Source organism: Schistosoma haematobium, chromosome ZW, assembly GCF_000699445.3.
Source record: "Schistosoma haematobium chromosome ZW, whole genome shotgun sequence".
NCBI lineage: Eukaryota > Metazoa > Platyhelminthes > Trematoda > Strigeidida > Schistosomatidae > Schistosoma > Schistosoma haematobium.
This window is the reverse complement of record NC_067195.1, coordinates 71,380,304-71,402,051: the sequence shown is the minus strand read 5'-3', so window position 1 is coordinate 71,402,051 and position 21,748 is coordinate 71,380,304. Positions and strand designations below refer to the sequence as shown.

The 21,748-nt window shown below is 31.4% G+C and overlaps 1 protein-coding gene across 1 annotated transcript; it reads left to right on the top strand.

Moving 5' to 3' along the window:
• Positions 1–220: 220 nt before the first annotated feature.
• On the top strand, positions 221–16,023 carry ZFP62_2 (Zinc finger protein 62; the record flags this gene model as incomplete). The annotated part of the gene is made up of 4 exons (XM_051218848.1): positions 221–473; positions 2,766–2,999; positions 8,669–8,707; positions 14,647–16,023. 4 exons carry the CDS (start codon positions 221–223, stop codon positions 15,687–15,689), a joined length of 1,569 nt encoding a protein of 522 aa, XP_051072367.1. The 3' UTR covers positions 15,690–16,023.
• Between the last annotated feature and the right edge of the window lie 5,725 nt (positions 16,024–21,748).

Below are 21,748 nucleotides of genomic sequence, written 5' to 3'. Positions count from 1 at the left end.
TATGTAGTGAAATGAACATTTGATTACTACTATTAATATTATTATAGTAAAGGTGACCAATAATTTGAAATGGTTCAGTTAACATTCAAGTTGAATGAATAAATGTTACACGGTGTCTGTTGTCTTGTTTCTTTATTGCAACGAATGATTTTCATTCCTTTTTTTCTCCTCTTAATTTTTATGCAGATTATATGTATGAAATCAGTAATCAACACATGGAATGTTATTTTCAACGATGAATAATAATAATAATAATCCATTAAATTATTATCGAGAGTCAAATTTCACTCACTGTCAGGATATATGTTTTAGTGATTTGAATAATGATTCATGGAAATGGGATCTATTAAATATGTCATCGAATTTATTCAAAGTTGAGACGGTCGCACCAACAAGTCAATCATTATCAATGCATTCTTCAATGAGTGGTTCAACATTATATCCAGTTGAAAATTTTGAAAAAGCCAATACAGGTAAGTGTAATTTATCTTTAAATATATAGTACCTTAAAAGAGATTTTGATAATCATTCTATTCATTGAAATGTAATATTTTTGTTAAATTACACTGAAGTTACGAATCAGTCCAAGTTAGACAGCCATTAAAATGGTGAAAGCATTGAATGTTCGCGACCTTGCACCCGGGAATCGAACCTTCTGTCTCTCACACGAACACTTAACCTCTCTGTTATAATTAATGATAGTGAGTAAATATAATTTTATTTTGTGATCTACATCTTCACTCGTTTATACAAATTGGTGCATAATTCTTAGTCATAACATTTTAGATGGATATTTTGTACGTAGGTAAAAAGTAGTTCTGATTTCTTAATACATATTCAGCCCGTGAACAAAGCTATCAATTTAGCTGTCTTTGTTATTATCACCGATTTGTGAGATTGATTAAACTGGCAGAACTCTCTTCGTCCTACAAGAAGTTGCATATTGATATCGACTGAATATAACTCTTACAAATAGTGACCAACATGTACCATTTTAACATTTATTGCGTATGATGAACTATCAACTATTTATTCTTGATTAAATCTAGTCATTTATTGAAATTAAGAGTTTTCATTGAATGATTTAGAACTAATCATGCTTTATTAGACATTCCAGTGGTTTCCACACCATTTATTACTTGGGCCTGGATAAAAAAACTGAAGAGGTGATTAGTTTAGTCTATAAATTCGTGATATAAAAACAGGAACACAGGAATGGTACATTTTGGGCCATCATGATTTCGATTTTATTGTCCTAATGATTATACAACCAAGTGACTTGGGACGTTATCCAACTTAACTGAGAATAGAAGCCAGTGAGTATTCTACTGTAGTTTTCTACAACAGACTTTATGATCATCAGATGAGCTTTTTAGCTGAAAGAAGTCTTTCTTGGATGTGTTTTTTTTAATACCGAACGATAGCTTTTGTCTACTATTATTTATTTTTCATGAATTAATTGTGATTCTGCCATCCTTATGAAATGAATCTTTAACCTTAACAAAGGCACAGATCACAATTATGACAGTCATGAAACACAAACAAAAAACTATTTAATGTCTTAGAAAGTTTACAAATAAGCTAATTATGTATTTTATTAAGTTCGACTATCTATTTTTTTTAAACATTAGTCTCATAATCCTCATCCATCATAACTCTCTATCTCACAGGCACATAAAAATATAAACATCTGTGGCTTTCCCAATTTATCATTATGTTAACTTGTCAATCATTCCAGTGGCATATTATGTCTCTGGTAATTTTTTATATTGGTCTATCTGCTTTGTGGTTAAGTTGATTAATTTGAGGTATTTTAGTGCGAACACGCACACAATTATTTATTTATACATAAATATGCTGTAAATGGTAAATGATTTAAACCATTGATTGTATTTTACGACACATAAATATTATACATTAGATTTGGAAAAAAATCCATGACAGACTGTCATTATCAATGGAAGAAATAAAATTTAGATAAGATTGAAGAGGTATTTCAACTTATGGGATTATAAAGCATTGAGTCTAAAGCGTACACACTGGATTATAGTCAAAACTTTTAAGTCTTTTGACGAGTACGAGACCATTGAGTTTGAAAGTATATCAAAATGTTATTAAGAAATATTACAGAAAACTGTAGTATGATCGTCATAGGTCTATATTCAAAAAATTCATTAGGTCACTAAATTCTATTCCACAAACTGATCAACTCTTATACTTTTCCCATTCACTTCCAAGTTCAACAAGTAGTGAATGGTATAACATTAACAAGGATACGATGTGTAGATGACAATACTACTTGAATTATTATTTTGTTTATGCTAAAAATGAAAGTTTTCTAGTAAACGGAATGCTTAATGTTTTAAAAATGAGAGTTCTTTATTGTTACAGGTACTTAAGAGGCTTCCCCAATATATATGAGAAATCTTTAGGGAAAAAATGCAGTCATACATCTTCAGCTTAAAGAAGTCAGTATTTATTGCTTGTACTTCAACTTTGTGAACTTTACATTCCATAATTAAGACAAAGACAAGAATGTCACAGATCAGCATACATTCGTTTTAACTTTCAATAAGTGTAAATTAATTTCTCTAATTACATCATCATCGTTAGTGAAATTCACATAGTTATTCAACCAACACTCATCATTTAGCTTTATAGCTGGTATGAAAATCATTTTATAGACTTATTATTGTTCTTTGTATATAGTATCAATCTTTGCACATTCTTTCTTCCTTCTTTTTTTTTCTTCCACTACTTTATAGATATTCAGAAAACAATTAAAGAGAAAAACATTTTTAATGAATTATCAATACAAAAGAATCCTGAATATGTCAATCAGTCTAATAATAATAATAATCAACCAATTGATTTAACAATGAATCATCATCATCACAATCGTCATGAGAGTCAATTAAGTGATGAGCATACAACATCATTGTTTTATTCAAAAATGGAACATAATGCAAATGAACAATATATTAATAGAATATATCCTGGTAAGAAGTAACCTTATTATTATTATTATTATTATTATTATTATTAATATTATAAAGAATGGTTGTGTAAAGGAAAACTGCAAAATAGTGAGCAATGAATAGGTAGTCTTTATTCACTATCGTGCATTGGATCACATCCAGTACCTATGGGTCTGAATTTGAAATGTGAACAATTGAATTTTAAATCATTTGTCTCAATGATAATGTATTTACTATATTGATCTAAAAGTCCGAGGTTCGATTCCGGTTTGAGGTTATATCAACTAGTTGAACGTTGGAAATTATAAACTAACGGATAGGTATTTAGTCCTTGTTTGGAACCACTCAAAACCGCTTGATTCCAAATTACTAACTGATTATCATCCTGAGTTCTTTCTTCTTGAACCAGATAGTTTATGTTTAGTCTTTTCTACTAACGTTAATACTGTTGTTACTTCTACTACTCTGATATGTCTTAAAGTGATACACATACTTTGCTTATGATTGACTCCATAATAAAGATATGATAATCAGCCTTTATGTTAATGAAATCTCCATAAACCACATAACAGTTGACCACGTCAATGTCTTGTTCAGTTACATTAGATTCGAAAAAGAATTTTGGGACATACATCTTCAAGTAAATGGTCATAATGATATTATAATAAATAAAAATTTAAAACAAAGAGAATTCAGCGAAGAAAATTTTATTCTCGACGAAATCATTGACTCAAGCTGTAGGTTCGTACTTACAGTTGTTCAAATCAATATATAAGTCTATGAAAGAGCGTAAAAAAGACTGGATAATAAAGATGATCCGAGGTTTCAAATATCAAAATGACACTAAATTCTCAATGACACAATAGATTAGTTTAAATGTTTTAAAACCATATTTCTTTATTTATTAATATCATTATGATAATATTTCCAAACTCATTAGGTAGCAATACATTTGATTACTTGGTAGTTTTTTGTAGCCATGAATCTGATTCCGATTAGATCGTATGAATGATTGTTATTGAATGATTCCTGTTGAAACATATATATGTTGCCAATCCTCGTATATAATCGTCGACTTGAATGGCGTTAGTGAATAATGGAGTTAAATAAGTCAAATAGGAGAATGGATTTTTGAATATGTATTTTTTGTACACTCTTTGATCTGGATGGATAATCAAAGGAACTAAGTGAAGAGAGTGAAGCGAAATTTTGCGTAATGGAGAAGTCGAGTGAACCAACTCAATTTAACCCAGAGTGAATATATATATATATATATATATAGTAAGACAGAAATAAGTGATGATGATTAAGATAAGAAATGCACACACATACGCTTACATAAAAACAGTCAAGGTTGATAAGTGAATAATTAACAAGATCAAAATATAACTTGAGAAGAATTGATAAATTGGTTTGTCCAGGGGCTAGAATAACCTATGTGGGCTCGACATAGGACCCATCCACTACAGGTTTAAACGAAGTTGATTAACATAAAGATCATTTTCAGGAATAATTATCATTTGAATAATCAAACTGTAAGAAAGAGAACGATGTATTGAATCTGTTCATAAGTGTTTATTTGTAATTTTTCTAGTTTTATACTCTAAAATTAAGTGATAAACATCTTTTTTTAATCGTTTAAAGATCCCCGTCATATTAAAAAACTAGTATTTGAACGAAGAATATTCTTTTCGATTAATTCTCTTCAGGCTCTACAATTATATATCCAAATTAATAATCCGAAAAATGGCCAAGTTAAGGGCAAAGTACATCGTTTAATACATGTGAACTTAGGAATATGATAAACAAAATACAATAAAATTGTTAATTTCACTGGTTGAAATCATGAGTCAATTGAAGCTAGATTACCATGGAAAACCTGGAAGCACTGGACGGCCGTTTCGTCCTGGTATGGGACTCCTCGTCAGTGCACATCCATGATCCCGCACCCCGCAGGATTGCTTCTAGGTTTTCCATGGTGGTCTAGCTTCAATTGACTCATGATTCCAACCAGTGAAATTTCTAAAAAAAATCTCCACAAAACCCATTCTGATAAAATTGTTAATGTTAATATGACTCATGTAGAATGTTAACTTGAATCTGCGTTTATGTTAAGTGAAATTTTAAGATCCATGATCAGAATAAATATGGGTCAAATAAGGTGAGAGAGAAGTAATAGTGCAATTACAATTCGATCAAATAAGTAAGACGTAATACGGAGGGATGAATGCGAAGTGAATGAATCATGTATAGGGGAGATTAATGATGTTTAACAGATAATACAAATAATAATAATGATAATACAAAGATTTATGAATAAAGATAACAGAGACAATTACAATTGACTGCGAAAGGTCGTAGTCAAATTGGGTCATTCAATAGTTAAGATTACGATCGATTAATTGGCCTTGATGTTGGCCAGGGGAGGAGGACTGGTTGAATATATTTCTTCTGTATGCATAGCTCCGGTTTCTTCATCCGGTTGACTACTGCTTCAGCCGTTTGAAGAACTTTAAGTCTGACCAGTTTTGGCAAAAAATTACTGACCTTATAAATAATTGAAAAAGATTGGTTTATACTGGTACTATGACCGGTTTGTACTGAATGGGTCAATATTGAGCCGTTCACTTTCTTTATCAAACCTTTGTTTTTACAATCTTTACTCAATATATTTATCAAATAATTAATCTTAGCAAACACTTGTAAAGATAAAATAAGAAAATTCCCATTTAAGGATCTTAAATACGATGGCCATTGAATCATTTCAAAAATATATTATACCATATCATTATTCTTTCAATTTCTAATTGTATGCCTACTGAATTCATCTTCTGGAAATATCTAAAAATGAAATGAATTATATTAGGCTTTTTTATCCCCCTCACACACACATACACACAAATTTCGCCATCAGTATGCATCCAATATACACTCGTGATAATTTCGGTTCATTTTATCAATTAAGTGTTTTAAACACACGCACACACACGCATGTTATTCAATTGTTAAGATTTTATGTATCTAATCCTTTAAAAAAAAGTTACGTATGTTTTGGTAATATTATGATTAAACTCAATTCCATTTGATACACTTATCAAAACATAACACTCATGTGATAAAAATTATGTGACCTTGAACAACTATGAGTCATTGTTTAATGTTTATAACACAATTAACATACATTTTATACATTAAACATTTGAATAGTTGATCTAATACGAATTGAGTAGCACACAGAACAATATGTTATACAATACGTGAATTAGAGCTTGTGAAATATATATTTTTTAATGATCAGAATGGAGATTGCGATGATTGTAGTAATTTTAATGATTAGATTCATGAGTCAATATAAGCTAGACCACCATTGAAAACGTGGAAGCACTAAATGGTTGCGCAACCATTTATGAATCGATAGAAGTTAGAAATCAATACTGTTGAATGCTGACTCAGTGGTTTAGAAGTTAAGCGTTCGCGCGCGAAATAGAACGACTTGAGTTCGAATACTGCGTACGGGGTCATGGAAGAGCACTGTTGATGAGTCTCATACTAGAACGAAATGGTCGTATAGTATTTCCAGGTTACCTGTGGTGGTCTAGCTTATATCGACTCATGAATTCAACTATTAAAATATATTTTTTGTTTGTCATATTTGTTTATGTGTACAAATATATCCGTCTGTTAAGTTCACCTTCTTTTAATTTCACAAAAACGAATGTCATTAAGAACTAAACAGGAATTTGCACAAATATGAAATCTTTTTATTTTATACATAACTGTATTTATTCATATAGACAATTTAATGATATTCTTTATTATTACTAATTTAACTACGGTAATTGTTTAAATTGTCTTCTACCTGTATGAATTGTAAAATAGTAATTTCAGATTATGTAATGAATTTATAAAATACTGATAAGTGATTGATAATTTGTTAATGAAACAAATCCATCAACTCAAATTGAATGAACTTAAGACGACCGAAAACTTGATCACCTAACGTCAGACACCATTAGTGAATCAAAACAGTTATTTATATCAGAAAGTAATCAACGAGTAAAATAAATTATTAACATTAGATGGTCATAATCAAAAAGTATCTAGGTTTGATTACCGGTTGCAGGGTCTTAGATGCGCACTGCCGAGAAGTCCCATACTAGGACGAAACGGCAATCCGGTACTTTCAGGTCTTCAATGATTAACTTAGATTGGTTTATGATTTCGACAAAATTCAGCAATCTCTACAACCGTATGCCGATAGCTATATTTTCAAAAAGGGAAACGTAAATAGGTTAACAGAATATTATTAAAAAAAATACTTTTTATATCATATATTGATATCAGATAGACAAGTCATTGGAAAACAGAAAGAACTACAGTTATTTTTACGACTGATTGATCACTGGGTAATGACCAATATTATGTGTGTCAGGTCCTTCTTAGTAATCAGTGAGTGACCAACAAATTATAAATATAACTCAGTTCTTCAGGAAGTCAGCCACGGCCTCGATAGCTCGATGATGACATGTGATCGAGTCTGCCAAAGAGCATCAGTTCCCTCAAGACCACACGTTCACCTTACTGACGAATGCAAAATAGCACGAAACCTAGGTCCAGGGTTTCCTATCGACTACTTCTAATCACGATGTTACAAATTATTTCTGCACCATTTGTGGTTACCCAGAATTGCACAATACTTATTCTGTTTTAAAAGTAATCAGTAGCTTAAAAAGAAATCATAAAGATTGAAAATGAGATACCAACTTAATGTTAAATAATATCAAAAATTGGTCGAAATTCAAAATGTGAAAGATCATATTTCTAATCATATTTGTTATAAGACCTAAGTATTCGATTATTGGATTTTATTAGTGCTCATTGCTAAAGAATTTCAAACTATGATTAAACTGTTATTTACCATCCACTGGTTTATGCCGGTTATATATTTACTCTAAGTTCATGATGGAAACTATCCTCATACTTAATAAAATCTTCAAAAATTATATATATATATATATATATATATATATATATATATATATATATATATATAGTGTGTATGTATCTGAGAGAGGTTTAAATAGTAACATCACCCTGTTTTAGTTCATAGCATAAAGAGTTATATTCAAATTTATTTAGATTAATTGTTAACTATACAATAATCAATGTTATTTTCTTTCATTTTTCACTTTTACTGTCAGCATGTCATGATTTCTAGTAAAAAAAAATATAGGAAAAAAATAAACTTGACATTGTTTTAACTAACTAAAGATAACCAACCATTTTTTGACGCCATTTTCAATCAATTACTGATGCATCTATATTAATATGTTAAAATAACTAGATTTTATGGTCAATCTTCATTGTAACTTAGTATTTTGCCTTTAATTTACAAAAATAAATATATAGTTTAGATACCATTCTATTAGAGAAATACATACATACATACAAATTATTGAATACCCTGTCCACAGATTGGTCATAGGTCTTTGTATAAACAAAAGAATAATGGGACAGTAATAACAAATTTGAGTTTCTTTTTTTGAAAACAAAAATAGTTGTGAAAATAACTTTTTATCTTTGTTTAACAATATTCTGTTAAAAAGTGGTTTTAATTGTGTCAAGCTGTCAGTATATTTTCTAGATATGCTGTTAACACGATGTATGAAAATGTTTTTTTGATTTTACAGTTGATGATCATCCATATGAAGAATTTATTTTTCCACGCCGTCAGTAGGTGTGCGTGTGTGTGAACTTATATGTGTGCGTTTATCCCTGTATTAAAGAGTATGAGAGATAGAATGGGGGATAATATTTTTGTCATATATTAAATATTAATTTTCGATTATAATTATTGTTTTAACTGTTCGTTGGAACAATATACGGACAAAATAATCGGTGACAGTATCATTACTGGCAGGGGGTCTTCACTTAGACGGTTAATATTAATGGTTGCTTTTTTAAAAATGAATTATTTCACAATTGTTCATCTTATCTATTAACAATAATTTTTGGCAATTTGTAATAATAATGGAATACACACTATCGATAGTAGGTTATGTGTAGTAATGAAAATATCCTCTAACAAATGAACATGTTATTTATTTAAAATGTCTCTTGTAGAACTGAGATATTTACGTTGACTCATCACTAAATGATGGTCAATATAGTGATTGCTTAGTTCTTAGTACTGATTGAAATTTGAGTTCAACAAGGATTTCAAGTAAAATTTGCTGATGAATGGCGATTAGCACGTTACCTAGTTCAAGCAGGATTTCTTACTGACAACTTCCACCTAATATCAAAACATGTTGTTAATATCAAGAGAGGTTTGGATAGATTGTTTACAGTTTGAAGATGATTTACACCACGAACTGGTTTTGTTGAAATAACTATTTAAATCTATTCAGTGATTAACATCTATATCGTCTTAGGGTGGGCTCAAATTATGAAAGTTTTAAGTTTGGATCTTTGGTGAGGTCGGTAATGAACACAAAAATAAGGAGTTCTGAAAGTCGAAAAACATGATAACCTGTGTAACCATTCACGTTGAAATGTTGGTATAGAGGTTGTGGCACCTAACTTTCAACCTCTCAGTTATACATAGATTTAAACTTCTGTACACCGACTTCATTGATGTTATTAACCACAATCGAGAAAAAATATGACATTTCAAGTCAAATTCTTGAAACTTTTGTTAGAGTACTGAAATATATTTCATATTTTAATCAAACCAAATAACTTAAACTAATCTTATATTTCATTGGAATTATGAACCGATTAATATTAGACCACTATTGAGAACCTGGAAGCACTGAACAGCCGTTCCGTCCTAGTACGAGACTCGAACTCAGGACCTTTGGTCTCACGCGGATGTTTAACCTCTAGACCACTGGGTCAGCATCCAATGATGTTAATGTCTAACTTTAACCAATTCACGATATTGAGCAGCCATCTTCCACTGTCTTCGGTGGGTAACTACTTCACACCTGACACTGTTGGACTCCAGTGGTTACGGCTTCTCACTAGAACTCCGAGAGTTACCTCTCGAAGTTAGTCACTAATGAGCACATGGTAATCTCCAGTTTGAGTTTATAGAGATTGTTGATCGTGAATACACACTGCTGAGGAGTCACATACTAGGAAAAAAACGGTCGTCCGGTTCTTCCAGGTTTTCAAGTGTAGTCTAACATTAATCAATCCATGATTGCAATGAAATTCAACAATATTTACAATTCCAAAATGATAATCTTATATTGTTACTCAACACATAGTTAAGAATGTGTTATAACTGAAAAATATTTATTTCATGTATTGTCAATGGTTGAATTTACATAAATGAATGGCAATTATTTTAAATGATATATAATTACAATACAAGGTTGACCTAGATGAAAACTCTAAAGAAAATCTTTTAATTGTTTTTCACACTGGTTGGTAAATTAAATAGAACACAGAATATTGCTAAGATTTATATCCCGGTCAACATTTACAGTTCGAAATTTCTATGTACACATCTAAGTCATTATTATGGTATTTTCGTTGAAATTCTCCTTAAAGTCTGCTAATTATTAATTTTTAAGTTAAATATTTACAATTGTTCATTTAATTGACTTCAGTCAACCGATATATGTAAAGTAGTGTAGTGAACAGAATACGGGTGGGGACAATCGAATGTATCTAACACAGAATTACAGAGTTACTCGGTAAAATAGAAAAACCATATAGTAAATCATTAATTTGCAAAATATCATTCCAACATATCAAACCGGATTGTTGCTGTTGTTATCACCAATCCATTGTCTCACATTTCATTTTTCATGCGTTTTCTTACAAGTTGTATTTTGTTCCCGCTCTTCCCCCATCTTCTGCTGCCAGACATTCCATTCTTTAACTCGCGTCATATACTACTTATATCAATATAAGTAGCACACGCCACAGTAGGAACCAACAAAAGTTTAGTGAAATTTCTCATGTAAATGAGTGTTATGTGAAGATTAATTAAGTTACATACTAGTGTTATGGTTGACTGTGTTAACCCTTTGTAAATAAATGAATTACAATGTCTTTGTATGTGCAATCTACTCATTTTATCAAAATCTACCATAAATTTTTCACTGGTTATAAAATTAACTATAGCGAAATGTGAATTTTATTTATGTAAATCAGTCTATTTAAGGTAACAACTATCTGACTATAGATAATATTATGTCAAAAATCCATGCAACTGTCAATTGTTTTTATTAAAGACTGATTTGGTTCATTCATTGAATCCAGTACCTAGATGGTAGTAGGTTTATGGTGTCTGATTATTCACTTTTGTGTTTCAGGATCAGTGAGAACTTCATCTAATTAATAATTCATTGGTCTAACTGCTTAACAACAATAAACTATATGTGAATGAATCTAGTGTGTTAACAGAACACGGTTAGCTTGATCTTGTGAACAAACAACAGAAAGTCTTCAAATTTGATGCGAATCACATTTTGTGAGCGTAGATGTTATTCTGTGATTATAGCAACTCTTCTATAATCAAATTCGATTAAGGTTAATTTTTGTTAAACCCTTTTATTAATTTACTTAACAGAGGTTATTCGAACAGTAACAATTCGCATATTTCTTTGTACTATTGTGATCACTATCTTGTCTGTATAAACGTGTACGCTTGATCACATGTGACAGCATACTCACATATCTCTAGCTAAAATGTTATTATCTTAAATATCGTTCGATATGTCATTCTCTTCCCAATGTATATATGTACTCGAATCCTATGATTAGACTTTGCCTTACCTAGCTGCGCCTTGATTCGATTTGACTAAAAATTTGCCTCTGTATTTGCTCGTCCGCACATATTAGTCTTTCTGCTTCAAATACACTCGATGTCCTTCTAGCTTTGCTATCCGTGCAATCCGATAATAAACTGTAGTCGCCGCCTCTTATTGCCTTCTGAATTCAAACACCGCTGAGATTTATATAATAACGGTTATCAAGGTGATTGGTTAACGAAGCTAAGCCAATACATGTTAAGTAGGATTTATGTAAAAATTGCACATGTTTTGAATAAATGTTACATCAACGTGCATATTTTTACTAGGGTTTATGAAAACAAACCACCAGTTGGGATAATCAAGGAACTTTCATCAGTCAAATGAAAACTGAAAATTGAGAGTGGTTCTTTATTCTAGTATAGGATTCCCCAACAATGTGTGCCCTTATATATGATCAAGTCCAGAAACTTCATGTACCACAAAGAACAGATGAATTTCATGGTATATTTAAAATTGAACAAGTATTAGAGTATGTATAAATGACCTCAAGTTGTTGTTTACATCACAAAGTTTAAAGGTATTATGTTTGATTTTATGTATTGCCATGGGTAGACAATATTCATCTATCTCATACCAGGACCAGTCATTCAGCCAGTCGTAAGCAGCGTAGAACTTAACACGTACATACATCAGTTCGAGTTGCCATACCACACTAGGCTTGAGAGATACAATTATCAGAACAAGTTTTAAAGTGGTAGAGGTAGTAATAGAATCTGTATTAGTAGACAAAAATAGATAAACAAATATGGCTTAATATGGAAAAATGAATTTGTGAAATAGTAAAGTATGAGACAATTTAAAACCCAATATCTATAGAAAGATAGATAATGAATGCATCTAAACCATTTTAACCGATTCTGAACCATGTCGCTCACAGTTTTCAACCTCTGATTACAATAATCGAAAGGACCCTAACTAGGTCAAACATCTATTTCACAACTCATAGTTTTCAATGAATTTTCAACTGATCCCTAGTCATGACGGAAAGTTATTTTACTACTGAACAAAAGTTTTAGAAAATAATGCATCCTTGTACAAACTGATTTTTAATGATTAATACTATTATGTTTGGGTTGTCAACAATTAATAAGAAACCATGAAATATAATGATGTTAATCTGCTTCATTAATTTTTCTTGTTTTAATAGAACTTATAAATGGGAAAAACTATGAAATTCCTAATAAAGTTTATTTCGGAAAAGTTCTCATCAATGAACGTTAGTGAAAAGAGTAATAAGTATGGAAAGATGATAAGAGATGTTCATATGTTAATGAATGTGAATATTTTATAGGTCGAATATATATAAGAATATTCTTGAATAAACAACTAATAAAATAAAAACAGGATTATTTGGCGGGACTATAATTTGTGGACGAATAAATCAGATTTAGGCTAACAGGTTTTGGATTTGGGTGCGAAATTCATTAATCCATTTGGTTAAAGAGAATTTTGACATTTTAACTGGTATAAGTTCGTGATGAAAACTCTAACCCTAACGTTCGACTATAAATCATATTCCTTATTCTTCATATAAGTTCATAACTCTCATTTGGTCCTAGTAAGTAGGTGGATAGCGTGGACAGAACAACACTATAGAAGCTTCTTCGACACTACGGTGTGCCTCAGAAGATAGTCAATATCATACAGAGTTCATATGATGGATTACACTGCAAAATTGTGCATGGAGGACAGTTGACAAACTCGTTCGAAATAAGGGCCGGTGTTAGGCAAGGTTGGTTACTCTCACCCTTTCTCTTTCTCCTGGTGATCGACTGGATCATGAAGACGTCAACGTCTGAAGGGAAGCACGGGATACAATGGACATCTAGGATGTAGTTGGACGATCTGGACTTCGCAGATGATCTGGCCCTTCTATCCCAAACGCAACAACAAATGCAGGAAAAGACGGCCAGTGTAGCAGCAACCTCAGCAGCAGTAGGTCTCAATATACACAAAGGGAAAAGCAGGATTCTCCAATACAACACATCATGCACCAATCCAGTCACAATTAACGGAGAAGATTTGGAAGATGTGAAAACCTTTACATATTTGGGCAGCGTCGTTGCTGAACAGGGTGGATCTGATGCAGATGTGAAGGCGCGGATCGGTAAAGCAAGAGCAGCATATTTACAACTGAGGAACATCTGGAATTCAAAGCAACTGTCAACCAACACCAAGGTCAGGATTTTCAATACAAATGTCAAGACAGTTCTACTGTATGGGGCATAAACCTGGAGAACTACGAAAGCCATCATCTAGAAGATACAAGTGTTTGGTAACAGCTTTCTACGCAAAATACTTCGGATCCGTCGGCCAGATACTATCAGCAACATCCTATTGTGAGAGACGACACACCAGATCCCAGCGGAGGAAGAAATCAGGAAGAAGCGCTGGAAGTGGATAGGACACACATTGAGTAAAGCACCCAACTGCGTCACAAGACAAGCCCTCACATGGAATCCTCAAGGCCAAAGAAAAAGAGGAAAACCGAAGAACACATTACGCTGGGAAATGGAAATAGACATGAGAAAAATGAACAAGAATTGGATGGAACTAGAAAAGAAGGCTGAGGACAGAGTGGGTTGGAGAATGCTGGTCTTTGGCCTATGGTCCATTAGGAGTAACGAACGTAAGTAACTAAGTAGGTGGACATTCTCAAGGCCACTTTAGCGTCGCTCAAAGGCCGTTCATAAATTATAGTTTCAACCACTATTTATAAACAATATATATTAACTAACTATCTAACTAAAGATCACATTTGAAATAAGACTTAATCGTTCAATATTAAGAATGAACATCGAACTTTATTTAATAATTCCTTTTCTTCATTTCCTTAGATAATTCAAATCATAATGATTCTATAATACTTCCATGTTTATTATGTAAAACTATTCAACAATCTCCATATCAATTATTAAATCATTTAGAAAATATTCATAAAATCAATTCAGATCAATTTACGATTGAACATAGAAATCATGAAAATATTCCAGGAACAATATTTAACATTGAACAACAACAACAGCAAATTGATTCATCATTAAAACAATCTAATGTAAATCATAAATTAATTCATACTGATTTGTATAAATATTCTAAAAATTTTACAAATTATTTCAATCTATTTAATTTTATATATAAAAATTTATTTTATTCTTATCATAAGAAGATTGATGAAATGGAAACAATCACATCCAATTATTTCATATCACCTAAATATATAAACAATCAATTAATTCATGATGGAAAGGATCAGTTAGTACAAGTTGAACCATTTTCTAATGTTGATCTTAATCAATTAACTATATTGGATGAAAATAATCATCAGAATAATTCAATAAATGAAAGTGTTATATCCTATGAATTATCTTTAAATCAAAATTCATTTTATTGTTTAAATAGAGATAAAAAGTCTATGAAACAATACAATATAACTTATAATTCTAAAGATATTTCAGAGAAAACTTCTTATCTGAATCGACATTTTATTAATCCAATTAACCATACTAATAAAAATAATAATACTGGGATGAAAAAACAATCATCCAAATTAATAGCTCATTTAAGACGTGATATATGTGAATATTGTGGTAAAATATTTCGAAATTGCAGTAATTTAACTGTACATCGACGTATACATACAGGTGAAAAACCATATCATTGTAATATATGCACATATTCATGCGCTCAATCATCAAAATTGACAAGGCATATGAAAATACACAATAAACAACAAAAAATTTGCAAATTAAAAACATCTACTTCCGAATATTCAGTGAAACATTTAAATAAAACAAAAAATAATTGTAAACAATGTAATAAAAGTTTAACATCTCATAAATATGAATGTCATTTAGAAGCATGTAAATACGTTATTTGATTACTGATGAAAACATGAGTATACTATTTCATAGATAAGAAACAAGTATAAAAAATTTCCCATAAGTAATCTGAAGATATCACTTGTACTAGAGGAAGAGTCGCTAAGTTCTTATTTGAGCGCCAATGTAATATATACCTTGTTGTATTCATTAAAACAAGGATTGATCATTTTTCTTCTAAACTCAACTATTTTTGTTTAATTGTTTTACTACTTATTTCAAAATGAGTAGGCAAAACAATATGTATTTTTGTAATTTATATATAGATTTTAGTGATTAGCATTTACAGAATGTTGTGATTTATTTTATTTTAAGATAGAAATTTGAAATTAGTTGCTGTTTAGTATCACACTTTAGAGGGGCATATTGATCTAATCTCAGCTGTACCATGATTTATGAATATTCATTTTTGAGGAGTTCTAAACTAAGGGGAATTAATTATCTACGGTTGTCAATGGTTTTATTGTTGGTAGTTTACTGTGATGGAAAATGAAAAGTTTAAATTTGTAATCATTAGATCGCTTACTTGGTAAGTTTTATCAACTATCTCCTTATCTTTCGAGGTTTTCGCACTGCTAATTGTGATTCTGGCAAGAATGTGGGGTATCTCCATACAGAATCGAACACTTGGGACCATATGAAATGGATGTGTGTGTTAGAGTAAGGTTATTTTTATTAGTGTATACAGATTTATTGTATAGAGGCTGATATATAAGCTATAACCATGCCCCAACAGTATTTATTGATTACTGTTCAATAGTTAAGCAGTAAAATTCAATAATTGTATTTTGTATCACCAATTTTACCCTTGATCTCATTCAATATGCTTATCGTATTGAGAATAAAGCATCGTTCGTGTTATAGACATGACTTATATAATTTAGTCGGTAAAATGATAAGAACGGAAAATCACTGTCTCTAACAACCAGTAGTATCCAGTAAAAAGTCACTTTCATAATTCAGTACTGTATTGATAAACGAAACGACAATTGTCGAGATGAAATTTCAGTAGAGAAAACAACACCCACTGAAGAGCAGATTCTTTCAGTTGGGTCTCATCATTCATTCTACAGCAAGTTATTGATCCCGCGAGGCGGGATCATGGATGCGCACTACTGAGGATATGCTTTAAACACTAATATCAGAAGTAGTAGAAACTAATGGCTTGATGTAAGTTTTCTTAAATTATAATGTGATATGATTTGATTTTGATTACTTAGAGAAATCCGACTATTTCTTATCAATTGTCATTACTTTTTTGGAGTATGATCGGCGATACAACTATTACATATCTATTTACGATAGTATGCGACCATCTTCTATTGTCATTGGTAGCCACCTTCTTCATACTCAACACGGTTTAGTTCCACTAGTCACGGTTTCTCACTAGAACTCTGGAAATTTCCTCTTGAAGCTAGTCATTAGTAAACACGATAATTGTTAGTATGGGGTGGTGGAGGTTGTTGAGTTTCATTGATTTCATGGACCGGTCAGTGAAATCCAACATTCTTGACAGCCCTGTACGGACTATTTTATATCTAATCGATTTAGATTGTCAGAATATGTAGCTGAATAGATGGATTTGTTTGACTGAGTATTTTGTTCGAATCTCTAGAAGATGGTTCTTACTGTTAAGTGTAAATGTTCTGAATTATTAGAAAAAATCTGCACTGATCTGATAAGAATAAGTTTAAACAAAAACTGAATCCAGAGTTTCATAGTCATTTTTATCAGTCCTTTTTGACTAAAGTTAGAAGTACCACCCAGTTGTCAAACAACACTTAACCATTGTTATTCCAGATACAAAGTTTTGAAATTACATTACCGCTTGTTTTTCATTTCATCTCTTAGCATTTCCGTTATATTATGGGAATTTTCTTTGGCTAAATGATCTTGACCGTACAAAAAGGCTATAATATATCAACTGTTGGTAAAAACTGGTTAATTAAATCTTTAAACAATATTATCAGTCATGTGAACTGCTGATAATAGTGAATGAGGAAATATCGACTGAACATGATAAATGAATGGATGGTGAGAAAGATTAGAAAGTTGTGTTGGATAAAGCATTATTTGAGAATAACTGAGTGGTTATTTTTTCCTGACTTTATGGTAATTTAGTATAAACCACAGGTTAGTTGACCACACAAACACACAAATGCACCCATTCACACACGCAATATTACGAGGAGGTCATAGCTAAAAATATAGCTTACTAAATGCTAATTCGGTAGTTTAGAGTCTAAGTGTTCGCAATGGGACCCGAAGATCCTGGATCCTATCCCGGCGGAGTCGTAGATGAGCATCGTTGAGGAGTCTCGTACTAAACGGTGCTTTTTAGGTTTCATTGATTTTTTAGACAAGATCAACTTGTGATGTAAATTATAAAATCTAATAGTTATTTCAAAACCCTTGCACTGAGAAAATAAAAGATTTGGGACTTGTTGAAAACAATCTTTTGGAAAATGGGTGCCAGAAGAAATTAATTATCAAACAAAGAAAAGAGTAGCTTATCTTCATATGTCTTACGTTCAAGGTGAATGGGATTTCGGGGATAATTAATGAAATGATTAGGGTAGCAGCGAGAACGAACCTTTCTACAGATTAACTGCCTTCGTTATACAATTCCAAATGATTATTAAATCAATCAAATGCAGATGTCGACATAACATATATGAGATAAATAGGATTTCTAATTCGTCTACATCATCAACAGTTCGATCATATTGGAGTCAGACAAATGGCATTTAAAGACTACTGAGAGTTTCTAAGAGAAGTTAGTCAGGGAGAGACTATAATTTATGGACGACCTTTAAGCGACAGTAAAGTGATCTTGAGAAAAAAGGTTATAAATTCATGTTAAGAATTAGGATTAGAATTTAACGTTAGAAGTTAGGGTTAAGGAATAGAGTCAGAGTTTTCATCACGCATCGACGTCAGCCGTAGTGTCAAAATGCTATTTAGCCATATAGATGAATGAATTTCATGCCGAAATTCAAGTCCTGCCATCTTCCATTTCATCATTGATTCGTTCATAAATTATAGTCTCGTCATTTTTTAATAAAAGGTATCAGTTGTGAAAAAGACAAAAGAAGACGTGATGATAAAAATCAATAAGCGCTTCATTAGCTGGATTAAAGTAAACAACCTCCAAAAGTTAAATCCACTTTTAATAAAGATAAACAAGTACATAACATACTTATTATAATTATTCAATGATATTAAATAGGATTGATTTCAATAATCTTTCTAGCTAATTAAATATTTTGATTACAAACCCCACAGTACTAACAATATATTAACTATGGCTAACTCCAAGAGATGGTTACGGGAGTCCGGTTGAAAAGTCATGATCAGTAAGATTCAATCATGCCATGTATAAGTCAGATATAATCACGGGAAATGAAAGATGACAGTATAATATTGTGAATTTATTGAGATAAGAAATATGAAGCAGGAGGAGATAACACAGCAATGGAAAAGTATCTTGGTCATCGTGAAGCCTAAAGATTCTAAGTACGATCCTTGGGTGGGATCATGAATATTTACTTCTAAAGAGTCATATATTAAGGTGAAATAACTATCTAATATTTCCTGGTTTTCAATATTTATGAAATCCTTGATGTAAAATTACATATTCAACAATTTCTACAAGCCCACTTTTTAAATGAGCTATAGAAAATAGTATGAATCCTTTTGGCTTAAAATTAAGTTCAAAAGATAAGGTTTGCTTAAACTGACAAATCACGAATATTTAAGGATGGAATATTAATCGTTAACACTTGACGAACTTATAAGTGTAATCTAACAAATTTGTGTTTCAGCAAAGTAACAGAGTTCCAGGTGAAATGAAATTCTAGATTGGATTAAAAAAAAGTTGGCAATAAAATACACTTATCACTAGTTATTACTGTTGGCTAAGGGATAGTATTAATTTGAAGATATGTTATTAAAATAATTATAAATTTCATGCCCATAGTTTATAGGTACGATAAGATTAGTTACAATTAAATGGAAAATAATGAGCATAATGTTTTAAACGGGAATAATCCTTTAAGGGTATGAAATTTATTTTAATACGCTTTACACCTCCCCAACTATTTATCTGTATCTTTCTCCTACCAATCAAAAACGTCATTTTAACCGGCCAATGAAATCCTCACTATCTGAGAGATAAAAGTCGTATGCCCTGTTTATTCCAAATAGTGAGGTTGATATTATTTTCAAAGAGCTGTTTGTTGATAAATTATTTCAAATGGAAGCAGAACTTTTGAGACAACAAACATGTTTATGAGAGTGTGACTTTTTGCCATTTCGTAACACAAGATAGTCGTCGAAATTCAAATGATTTTTACATAAAATATGTATGCAGAATGGTCATCTACAACTACCGATAACTTCTCAAGAGACGTGAATGTTTGTTTTACAGTAAATTCTTTATAAAATGATTTGGACAGCCAGTTGGTAGTGGTTGTTAATCCTATATATTTTTGTTCGGCTGGTAAAAGCCTTTTCATCAGTATCTTAGACTGTCAGTGGACACGTAGTCACGAGTTACTTCATCTCACTTATGAGAAAAACCTTCGCTTTTTTTGTCTGACAGCCGATCAGAAGAATAATTAGAATATAATAATCAGTAGCTTGAAATAATAAATATATAGATTTTTGTTACATCCCAGTGAGTAGAAAATTGTATTTCCGACGTTTCGCGACTCAATATAAGCTACCTCTTCAGAGTGAGTAAATAACCAAATTAAATTTCTTTGTACTATTTAAACTTGTGTTAATTGGTTCGTCCACATATTATGGTCTCGTCGAATTAAACTGTCAAGTAAAATACGTTTCTCTTAAGTCATTATGCAGGAAAGTAAAGACAAGATTTGTAGAATAGAATAAATTCATTAGAGTTTTTTGAATTCTACACCTTTATGTATATCAAAACAATTCAAGTAATTAATAGCGATAAAAATAGTTGATTTTAATAAGTATCTATCAGAAAACAGAACATTGTTTTTAATGGAATAACCGAGCCTATAGAGGAACGGTGATTTGAGAAAAGTTAAAACTATTCTATGGATAAATATTATGGGTAATTATCAAATATGTAGTTTATGGTATTTTTATCTCTTAATTATGAGTCGATGTGTATTTTAAAGTTCTGGGGATTTTGTTAAATAATTATTTTCAGAATGGGGTTTGTAGTAATTTTAACATAAAACCGATCTATTCTGGCCATTATGTAAAGTTGTGATTTTTCTTAGAATGATTAATTAAGTGTATTCTCTTCATCCCTTATAACTGTTAATTTGATTGACTCATGAATTCAATTATGAAAATACTACAATCTCCACAAATCCCCATACTAGTAATAATCATCATGTGCTCGCTAGTGACTGATTTCAAGATTTCCCTGGAGTTCTAGTGAGAAGCCATGACCCGTGGAGTCCAATCTGTATCAGGTAGAGACAGGTATCTACCTCAAACAATGGATGAATGGTTGCGCAGCCATTTATGGATCGATGGAAGTCAGATATTAACATCGTCTGATGCTGATTCAGTGGTCTAGAAGTTAAGCGTTCGCGCGGGACCGAAGATCTTGGGTTCGAACCCCGTGCGCGGGATCGTGGACGCGCACTGCTGAGGAGTCTCATACTGGGACGAGACTGCTGTCCAGTGCTTCCAGGTTTCCAATAGTGGTATAGCTTATATCGACTCATGAATCCAACCATTAATATTAATTATTTATCTATTACTCCGTTTGATATTACCCATAACTTAGTTGTGTACAAATTATTTCTTATTTGTGGTATAATGAATAGAGAATAATAGTGTAATTTAACAGGGAGTTTTAATATTCTGATTGGTTATTAGGATAGAATATGAGTGGACTGATAGGGTTTAGGATTTTGAAGTCGTTTTTTCAGGGTTTTTTTATTATTGGTAAAAGAAAAGATCGTTGTTAGATAGGTATGCAGCAGATGCATCGTTAGTGGACTCTAGAATTAAATGAACCAATTAAACGGAAGTTCTGAACTCATGACACTACTAGGTTGTAGGC